Source organism: Hypomesus nipponensis, chromosome 17 (genome assembly GCF_054491055.1).
Source record: "Hypomesus nipponensis isolate SF chromosome 17, ASM5449105v1, whole genome shotgun sequence".
In the NCBI taxonomy this organism is placed as follows: Eukaryota; Metazoa; Chordata; class Actinopteri; order Osmeriformes; family Osmeridae; genus Hypomesus; species Hypomesus nipponensis.
Window position 1 is genome coordinate 22663634 of NC_140377.1, and position 10420 is coordinate 22674053.

The 10420-nt window shown below is 55.9% G+C and overlaps 1 protein-coding gene across 1 annotated transcript; it reads right to left on the minus strand.

Annotated features, from left to right (window-relative positions):
- Positions 1 to 211: 211 nt before the first annotated feature.
- On the minus strand, positions 212 to 10373 carry tbc1d17 (TBC1 domain family, member 17). Its single transcript, XM_084677430.1, has 17 exons — positions 10309 to 10373; positions 9658 to 9753; positions 9446 to 9523; positions 8515 to 8629; positions 8157 to 8340; positions 7756 to 7867; positions 6570 to 6740; positions 6310 to 6435; positions 5408 to 5511; positions 5067 to 5161; positions 4858 to 4974; positions 3638 to 3738; positions 3341 to 3440; positions 2980 to 3077; positions 2636 to 2752; positions 2224 to 2310; positions 212 to 1896 (listed from the first exon to the last, which is right to left on the minus strand). Exons 1-17 carry the CDS (start codon positions 10333 to 10335, stop codon positions 1711 to 1713), a joined length of 1914 nt encoding a protein of 637 aa, XP_084533556.1. The 5' UTR covers positions 10336 to 10373; the 3' UTR covers positions 212 to 1710.
- Positions 10374 to 10420: the final 47 nt, after the last annotated feature.

Genomic DNA, 10420 nt, shown 5'->3' on the forward strand with positions numbered 1-10420 from the left:
TGTGGTGTGTGTGGTGTGTATGTGGTGTGTGTGAGGTGTGTGGGGTGTGTGTGAGGTGTGTGTGGTGTGTGTGGTGTGTATGTGGTGTGTGTGAGGTGTGTGGGGTGTGTGTGTGTGGTGTGTGTGAGGTGTGTGTGTGGTGTGTGTGAGGTGTGTGTAGGGTGTGTGTGGGGTTGTGACAGCTGGCAGGAGATGCCGACAGGCCCAGATGGATGTGTTCCGCTTCACTCCTTTATTTGGGAACGTTCTGTCGTTTACGCAGACAGATTTAGTAGGAGAAAATATTGCAATAACATAATTCCGGTAGTTAAAAACATAAAACATGACTTGACTTATTATTAACACGCTATAAGGCATGCAGGGGACTGGAATGACATCATACTGTACAGGATTAGAGACTGTCAATGAGATTACAGTTCATATTCATTCAAGAGAGAGGAATGGAAAGAGAGAGGAAGGAGGATGGAGAGAGAGAGAGGAGGCTGGAGAGAGAGAGGAGGCTGGAGAGAGAGAGAGGAGGCTGGAGAGAGAGAGAGGAGGCTGGAGAGAGAGAGGAGGCTGGAGAGAGAGAGAGGAGGCTGGAGAGAGGGAGAGGAGGCTGGAGAGAGGGAGAGGAGGCTGGAGAGAGAGAGAGGAGGCTGGAGAGAGAGAGAGAGGAGGCTGGAGAGAGGGAGAGGAGGCTGGAGAGAGAGAGAGGAGGCTGGAGAGAGAGAGAGGAGGCTGGAGAGAGAGAGAGGAGGCTGGAGAGAGGGAGAGGAGGCTGGAGAGAGAGAGAGGAGGCTGGAGAGAGAGAGAGGAGGCTGGAGAGAGGGAGAGGAGGCTGGAGAGAGGGAGAGGAGGCTGGAGAGAGAGAGAGGAGGCTGGAGAGAGAGAGAGGAGGCTGGAGAGAGAGAGAGGGGAGGATGGACAGAGGAAGGATAAGGCAGAGAAGCTGGTGAGCATCTAAGGACAGCAGTGGCAGACTGATGCAATCAAGAGAGAAACAAGATATCAAAATAACGAGTCAGACAGCACAGTCAGACAGCACAGTCAGACAGCACAGAGTCAGACAGGACAGTCAGACAGGACAGTCAGACTGCACAGTCAGACAGCACAGTCAGACAGCATAGAGTCAGACAGGACAGTCAGACTGCACAGTCAGACAGCACAGTCAGACAGCACAGAGTCAGACAGCACAGTGTCAGACAGCACAGTGTCAGACAGCACAGTGTCAGACAGCACAGAGTCAGACTGCACAGAGTCAGACTGCACAGTCAGACAGCACAGAGTCAGACAGCACAGAGTCAGACAGCACAGAGTCAGACTGCACAGAGTCAGACAGCACAGTCAGACAGCACAGAGTCAGACAGCACAGAGTCAGACAGCACAGTCAGACAGCACAGAGTCAGACAGGCTTGAGGGGACAAATAGACACGAGCCTAAACAGGGAATACAGTATCTTCTCTCTATCCTCAGCAAATATAAAGACAACGCACTCTGGGGTTTACATATCTTGGCTAAACACATTCATAAACAAGTTAAAACCACCTCCTCTCAAACGCAGTAATGGCTCCTTTCTGCCATGTCAGTTTGCATTATTCATAGTCCAAAGCACAGTACAGAATAGTCCGTTTACACACCAAGTCCTTCAATATACTGCAGTACGTCTGCATTCCTATATAAACACAGCATTTCTTTATGTCGTCGTGTCAGTCCTCCACTCTGTCAAGTTCAGGGGTAGGTAGGGGGCGGGCGCGCAGCTCCTCCGCCGCTACGTGATTGGCTGGCTGCGGACGTTCCTGGCTGTGATTGGCAGAGAAGGTGCTGTGTCTCGGTGGGGTTGGAGTCTGGGCTGGGTTCCTCAGAGCTGGAGGGAACGTACAGCCCCAGGACCTGCTTCACCTTCCCTGGCAGCTCCTACACACACACACACACACACACACACACACACACACACACAAACACACACACGCACACACACGCACACACACGCAGGTCAGCTTACATCTTCAGTCATACTATCTATCGCAGGGTATGTAGAGAGAGATATATGGACAACTATTGCAAGGTATTATATATAATTGCAGTCTATATATAGAGGAAATATATATAGAGAGGGATGGCAGTAAATTGATGGAGAAATGTTCCAGCGTGGGTTTATTAAGAATGCTGAGTCGACAGTGGAGAGAATGTTGCTAGTGTGATGTTGTGGAGAGGGTTGCTATGGTGATGTTGGTGTCCAACCTTGCAGCTGCTTAGCTGGAGGTAGATGGCCTCTGATCCTGTCAGCACTGCCTGCAGGTCCAGCCTCATGTTCAGCTCATTGATGTGCTGAAAACACACACACACACAGTTTGTTTATCTATCCTAGTGGGGACCGTGGGGTCTATTAAAACATGGTGTTATCTCTCACCACTAACCCCTAACTCTATCCATAACCCTTCAATTGTCGTTCTGACCCAGAAACCCTAGGGGCCCTCTGCTGGGGCCCTAGTTATGGTGCCAGGCAAAGGGGCCCCACAAGGTCAGGTTTGTCACATTTCACTATACTTGTGAGGACATTTAATCCAACAAGGCACACACACACAGTCACTGAACAAACACGCACACACAGAAACGACAGACAAGAATCGAAGCCCGACACGAAAAGCCAAACCTTCAGGATAGTGTTGAAGTCGTGGTCCGACCCGATGAGCTCCCCCCGCTGGGACTCCAGGATGGAACAGGCCATGAGCAGGTGGAAGTTCTCACAGGGCAGGCGGGTCCACATGACCTGCGGCAGAGCAGGGCATCTTCACCCGCAGCACCACCAGGGGGGTCTGGATGTGTGTCTGTGTAGGTGGATGGTTTTATGTGTCGTCTTTAAATGTGCTCTAGAAATGTGTTGATTGCTTGATGACTACAGCTCATTGCTTGGACCACCAGGGGGCGGTAGTGGTGTGGTAGTGACAGTGATGATGCTACCTGGTACATACATGTGATGTGTAAATGTGTCCTCACCTCCCAGAGCGTCAGGATGTCCTCGAAGGAGAACTCTCTCTTGAACCAGATCAGTAACCAGCGGAAACAGAAGCACAGAGAGCCACTGTCCTGAGAGTCTGGGGGAGAGAGAGAGAGAGACAGAGACAGAGAGACAGACAGAGACAGAGACAGAGAGAGAGAGAGAGAGAGAGAGAGAGAGAGAGAGAGAGAGAGAGAGAGAGAGAGAGAGACAGAGACAGAGACAGAGACAGAGACAGAGACAGAGAGGACAATGATGACGAGGATAAGGCACAATTGGAGACGACATGGTGCCTGTGTGTGTGTGTGTGTGTGTGTGTGTGTGTGTGTGTGTGTGTGTGAGAGAGTGTGAGGTAGTCACCCAGGTAGTCGCAGAGCTCCGGGTCCAGAGCTCGCAGCAGCAGGCTCAGCTGCAGCAGCTGCTGTTTCATGGCTTCCTGGGACTCCTCAAAGTTCTGGTGCTGAGACACACACACACACACACACACACACACACACAGACCTCAGTACAGCCCAGGAGGAGAGAGGACGAAGGTTAGGGAGGAAAGAGAGGACAAGAGAAACGTTAGGGAGGAAAGAGAGGAGAGAGGAGAGGAGGAAGGTTAGGGAGGAAAGAGAGGAGAGGAGGAGGAAGAGGAAAGAAGGAGGCTCTTCTCACCACAAGCTCCATGAAGCCGGTCAGACACCAGAAGGACTCCACCTCGTTCTGGGTCACAAACAGGATGGGAGCCAGCAGGTCACTCATGCCCTGAACATAGCCTGGAGACCCAGGACCAGAGGAGAGAGAGGGAGGGAGGGAGGAGCAGGGAGGGAGGGAGGAGAGAGAGGACAGGGAGGGAGGAGTGGGGAAGGAGGGAGGAGAGAGAGGAGAGGGAGGGAGGACAGGGAGGGAGGGAGGAGAGAGAGGACAGGGAGGGAGGAGTGGGGAAGGAGGGAGGAGAGAGAGGAGAGAGAGGAGAGGGAGGGAGGACAGGGAGGGAGGGAGAGAGAAGGAGGGAGGGAGAGAGGACAGGGAGGGAGGAGCGGGGAGGGAGGGAGGAGAGAGAGGAGAGGGAGGGAGGAGCGGGGAAGGAGGGAGGAGAGAGAGGAGAGGGAGGGAGGAGAGAGAGGAGAGGGAGGGAGGAGTGGGGAGGGAGGGAGGAGAGAGAGGACAGAGAGGGAGGAGCGGGGAGGGAGGGAGGAGAGAGAGGAGAGGGAGGGAGGAGCGGGGAGGGAGGAGCGGGGAGGGAGGGAGGGAGGAGAGAGAGGAGAGGGAGGGAGGAGAGAGAGGAGAGGGAGGGAGGAGCGGGGAAGGAGGGAGGAGAGAGAGGAGAGGGAGGGAGGAGAGAGAGGAGAGGGAGGGAGGAGTGGGGAGGGAGGGAGGAGAGAGAGGACAGAGAGGGAGGAGCGGGGAGGGAGGGAGGAGAGAGAGGAGAGGGAGGGAGGAGCGGGGAGGGAGGAGCGGGGAGGGAGGGAGGGAGGAGAGAGAGGACAGAGAGGGAGGAGAGAGAGGAGAGGGAGGGAGGAGCGGGGAAGGAGGGAGGAGAGAGAGGACAGAGAGGGAGGAGCGGGGAGGGAGGGAGGAGAGAGAGGACAGAGAGGGAGGAGCGGGGAGGGAGGAGCGGGGAGGGAGGGAGGAGAGAGAGGACAGAGAGGGAGGAGAGAGAGGAGAGGGAGGGAGGAGCGGGGAAGGAGGGAGGAGAGAGAGGAGAGGGAGGGAGGGAGAGAGGACAGGGAGGGAGGAGCGGGGAGGGAGGGAGGAGAGAGAGGACAGGGAGGGAGGAGCGGGGAAGGAGTCTGATTACTATTTAATTGCATACAGCAATGATTGCGTGGAACCAAAACTCCACAACAAGCCGTGTGTGTGTGCAGAGACGTGTCCAGACATGTCCAGCTCACCCAGGTCAAAGTTGAACATGCAGTAGGTCATCAGCACGTCGTGCAGCAGGACCAGGCCAGGGTTGTCATTCCCAGAGAAGAAGGTGTTCTGTCTGTCCGTCCTGTTCACGTCTCTCTCTGCCCCGGCCAATCACACACACAGCTCAGTACGTTCAGCAGCAGAGCACCAATCAGGTGGCAGTGTGTCTGAGACTGACAGTGGTACTGACCTATCAGACTGCGGTATCCCCGGAGGAGGGAGTTTCTCATCTCCTGCTCCTCGCTGACGGACTTCCACTGAACCTTCATCCTGAAGTATTCATCCCTGGGGGGAATGAGAGAGAGAGAGTGGAGAAAGACAGTGGGTCTTTTATATATATATTTTGCCATTTTCATGGTTTATTTGACAGCGAAAGTGTGACAGGAAAATTGAGAGAGAGAGAGGGGAAGACATTCAGCAAAACGCCCCTGGGCCGGGCTGTTAAAGTAAGACCATGTGGTACTCGCTCTAGGAGAGAGACTCCACAGTGACTACAGTTTCCACACACACACACAGTCCAGAGAGACCTACGTCTTCTTCCTGAGGATGTCCTCTCGCTCCAGGGCCGTACTGTTCCACGGATAGAACCCCAACAGGAACTTCCACACCTCTTTCCTCAGGGAGGGAAGAATACCCTGGAGGGAGAGAGGATAGGGGGAGGAGAGGGGGAGGAGAGGGGGAGGATGGAGGAGGATGAGGAGAGGGGGATGAGGAGGAGGAGAGGGGAAGGATGGAGGAGGAGGAGGTGAGGGGGATGAGGAGGAGGAAGAGAGGGGAAGGATGGAGGAGGAGAGGGGAAGGATGGAGGAGGAGGAGGGGGAGGATGGAGGAGGAGGAGGAGGAAGAGAGGGGAAGGATGGAGGAGGAGGAGGTGAGGGGGAGGAGGAGGAGGTGAGGGGGAGGAGGAGGAGAGGGGGAGGAGGAGGAGGAGGAAGAGAGGGGAAGGATGGAGGAGGAGGAGGAGAGGGGGAGGAGGAGGAGGAGGAGGATAGAGGAGGAGGAGGTGAGGGGGAGGAGGAGGAGGAGGAAGAGAGGGGAAGGATGGAGGAGGTGAGGGGGAGGAGGAGGTGAGGGGGAGGAGGAGGAGGAGAGGGGGAGGAGTAGGAGGAGGAGGTGAGGGGGAGGAGGAGGAGGAGGAGGAGGAGGAGGAGGAGGAGGAGGAGGAGGAGGAGGAGGAGGAGGAGGAGGAGGAGGAAGAAGAGAGGGGAAGGAGGAAGAGAGGGGAAGGATGGAGGAGTAGGAGGAGAGGGGGAGGAGGAGGAGGAGGAGGAAGAGAGGGGAAGGATGGAGGAGGAGGAGGAGAGGAGGAGGAGAGGGGGAGGAGGAGGAGGAGGAGAGGGGGAGGATGGAGGAGGGGAGTTAAGAGCACAACTCGTCCGGCAGACAGAGGTACAGTCAAATGTTTTCAAACAAGAGCAGGATTTGCTCCTCACCCCTCTGAACACCAGATCCTTGATCCTCTGTGGGTCCTGTACGCGGCCGTCAGAGTCCAGGAACTCCTCCCACTTATCCAGGGGAGGACCCCTCCTGACCTCCGGTCTGGGGCCCAGCTCCGCCCCCTGGAGGCAGAGACGGGCACAAACATCAGCTTTGCTTCAACCTCCACGTTTCCACGCGCCAAAACAACGTTCCAAAACACAGTCCCTCTGTCTGATCAGCCAGCACACGCTCTGCTTGTCCTCTCGTCTCTTACACAGGTGATGAGCTCAAAGCCCGGCTCGTCGTCCGCGGACGGGGGCCCGTGGGGGTCCTGGGGGTCACGAGGGTGGAGGGGGCCCCCGGGAGGCCGGAGGGCTCCCCGGAAGAAGTTGGTCACCTTGGAGAAGCCCCCGAAGGTGGTGGCATAGGGGTCCTGGATAAACCTCTGTGAACACAGCCAGACAGGACGGTCACACCCTCACACGCCAGCCCAACGCCCCTCACACGCCAGCCCAACGCCCCTCACACGCCAGCCCAACGCCCCTCACACGCCAGCCCAATGCCCCTCACACGCCTGCCCAACGCCCCTCACACGCCAGCCCAACGCCCCTCACACGCCAGCCCAACGCCCCTCACACGCCAGCCCAACGCCCCTCTGCTCCGCCTGCCCAACGCCCCTCACACGCCAGCCCAACGCCCCTCTGCTCCGCCTGCCCAACGCCCCTCACACGCCAGCCCAACGCCCCTCACACGCCAGCCCAACGCCCCTCTGCTCCGCCTGCCCAACGCCCCTCACACGCCAGCCCAACGCCCCTCTGCTCCGCCTGCCCAACGCCCCTCACACGCCAGCCCAACGCCCCTCACACGCCAGCCCAACACCCCTCACACGCCAGCCCAACGCCCCTCACACGCCAGCCCAACGCCCCTCACACGCCAGCCCAACGCCCCTCTGCTCCGCCTGCCCAACGCCCCTCACACGCCAGCCCAACGCCCCTCACACGCCAGCCCAACGCCCCTCTGCTCCGCCTGCCCAACGCCCCTCACACGCCAGCCCAACGCCCCTCACACGCCAGCCCAACGCCCCTCACACGCCTGCCCAACGTCCCTCACACGCCAGCCCAACGCCCCTCACACGCCTGCCCAACGCCCCTCTGCTCCGCCTGCCCAACGCCCCTCACACGCCTGCCCAACGCCCGTCTGCTCCGCCTGCCCAACGCCCCTCACACGCCAGCCCAACGCCCCTCACACGCCTGCCCAACGCCCCTCTGCTCCGCCTGCCCAACGCCCCTCACACGCCAGCCCAACGCCCCTCACACGCCTGCCCAACGCCCCTCTGCTCCGCCTGCCCAACGCCCCTCACACGCCAGCCCAATGCCCCTCACACGCCAGCCCAACGCCCCTCACACGCCAGCCCAACGCCCCTCTGCTCCGCCTGCCCAACGCCCCTCTGCTCCGCTTACCGAGACCAGGTCGGCGCCGCCGTCGTCGAACAGCTGCAGCTCGTCGAAGGACTGGGACAGCGCCCCGGAGTCGTGGGGATAGGCAAGGTAGAGGCGGCCGTCCACTGGGGAGCTGAACACCAGAGACACAAACTGAGTCAGCACAGGAAGCAAACAGCAGGAGACAGAGAGCTCCAGTCATGTGAGCCTGTGTGTGTGTGTGTGGGTGGGTGGTGGTCAGCTGTTTTACAGTCACAACAGGCCTTTGACACATCTGTTACAGTGAGCGTCGTAGTATCATGGACCAAGTAGACCAAGCATCAAGGCGGTTTCAAGAAAATAACACCAAGATCCATCGGGGCCTTTGTTACAAGCTGAGGAACTGAGGGGGTGGGGAGCTGGGGGGGGGGGCTGGTACTTACGGGGACAGGATGATGTAGCGCTGCAGGGCCCTCAGCAGGTCCCTGGTGCCCCCCCTGTGGAAGTGCAGCGGGGGCAGCGGGTGGCCCCCCCTGCTGGTCAGCACCAGGAAGTTGCGCCCCAGGGAGAAGCGAGCCCTGCGCAGGGAGTAGAGCTCCGACAGCGGCAGGGAGAAGGACCACTGGCCTGGGGACCCACGCACACAGACACACCCCGGCTGGGCTCACACAGTCTCCTGCAGCCACGGCTACACACAGAACCAGGAGCGCTGCCAGGGACGACGGGCTGTACCTGTCTCTCTGAGGGGGCTGTACCTGTCTCTCTGAGGGGGCTGTACCTGTCTCTCTGAGGGGGCTGTACCTGTCTCTCTGACGGGGCCGACGGGCTCCCGGTCTCTCTTCACCGTGCTGATCACAGCCCAGTCCGGCTCGTAGCCGGGGTCGAAGTTGGTGTCCTCCTGTCCACCTTCCCCATCCTAGCACCGCGACAACAGCAGGGAGTCATGACAACAGCAGGGAGTCATGACAACAGCAAGGAGTCATGACAACAGCAAGGAGTCATGACAACACCAGGGAGTCACAAGTCAGACATGAACCTTCCGTTTGGTTTAGAAAGCCTGTATTAATGCTAAGGATCACAATGAGTAAGGATCACAATGACTCTTGCTTAGAGACTTGTTGCTCTTGTTGGTTAGTGGCAACTGATTTAAACTGTTGTATTCGCTGCAAAATATTCTATTTTAGTTACTTATTTTTACTGCTGCTGCTTTTTCTACAGGTACATTTGCACTTTGAGATTCATGTTGAATCTTTGTAACTTGCTCAACTACATGCACTTATGGATCTTCCCTTTGGCACTTATTTTTTGGTTGTTCACAATGTGTGCTTCTTGTTTTGGCTACCCGCAATGCTTTGGGGTTATCTTGTTGTTATTATCAGTGACCTGTGCACTTTGTAAAGCTCTCTCTTGGAAGTGGCTTTGGATAAACGCCTCTGCTAAATGAATCCATGTAAGTTTAGAGTAGGTTCAGTTCAGTGATTTGATTTCCCGAGGGCATGCACATAAAACCTGTCTGAAGACACTTTATTTATTCCTACTAACATTACCAAGTGTTATAAAGCTTCATAGCTGAGGGGATACATTCATATCTAAACCGATTTGTTTTGCTCACAGGAGTTCTAAAACCAATATCAGAGGAGAGAAAGTGAAACTTCAGCTGCACAGGGTGGGAATGACCCTGCATTTACAGTGTCCTCTGCTGAGGTCAAACTAGATATTCTGTCTCCCGCACCTTTTTGGTGTAGAAGACGGCCGGAGCACTTCGACCCTGATCCTCCAGGGGGCTCCACTCCAACGCTGGCTCTCCCCCCTGCAACAGAACCATCACCTCGTTAGGCAGCACACAGCACAGACTGCCAGAGAGGACTGAAACACAACCAGGGGACTCTAGCCCTCAGAAGTTTCGAAGAAACGAGCCAAGCGAACTCTGCATCCTGAACTTACTCGTTCCACGATCCTGATGAAGCCAGGTAGGGTGGTGTCTTGATTGCTTCTGGTCGCGTTGGTGTGGAGGTATACACCCTCCTTCTCAAACACCAGCTTAGGACAGAGAATCCCCCACTAATGACTTATTTCCAGTTCAACAAGATTCCAGCAGTGAATACCTAACAGGGCAGGGTTAGCCCTAAACCTAAACTTGGAAGCAACATGACTTAAGCTCTAAATATCTCAGTGGCTTATTTGGCGTCATGAGAAATAGAATAGAAAGGTCTGACTCACAAGTGCACATGACATTTGGTGCTGACTGAGCACTGCCAAAGTTTAAAGCTCGGCAGCTGGTTTAACTAACTGAACAGCCTTCGACTCATACACGTCGATAGGGCGATATAATAAAATACCGTATAACAATGACAAGTTTATGACTACTTACGCTGAAGTTATTGGTTACGTACTATACTATCTGACTGTATGTCTTTGCTAGCTACTACTAGCTAACTGCTGGAACTGCGTCAAACCAGACGACTTTATCTGTCAAGTGAGTAGCAAAAGGTGACAATCACGTCACTAGGTAGCAATATACACTTAAATAATCTGCGCACTTGATGTCAAACCCTGTGTTCAATATGAGTACACATAATAGTTTTAGTTCAGTACCTTGGGACTGTCCGCCTTCGCCTCCATTCTTCTCTTCTGTTTCTCGTTTTGTTTTCCAAAACAAATCTTAGCTACGTCAGACTTCCGCCTTACATTACGTCAGTCAAGTATA

Excerpts from the sequence above, each read along its gene's own strand:
- tbc1d17 (XM_084677430.1), bottom strand. The coding sequence starts at position 10,335 with ATGGAGGCGAAGGCGGACAGTCCCAAG. Across the intron at positions 5,512-6,309 it reads AGGATCTGGTGTTCAGAGGG|GGTATTCTTCCCTCCCTGAG; the intron begins GTGAGGAGCAAA and ends CTCTCCCTCCAG. Across the intron at positions 3,441-3,637 it reads CCGGCTTCATGGAGCTTGTG|CACCAGAACTTTGAGGAGTC; the intron begins GTGAGAAGAGCC and ends TGTGTGTCTCAG.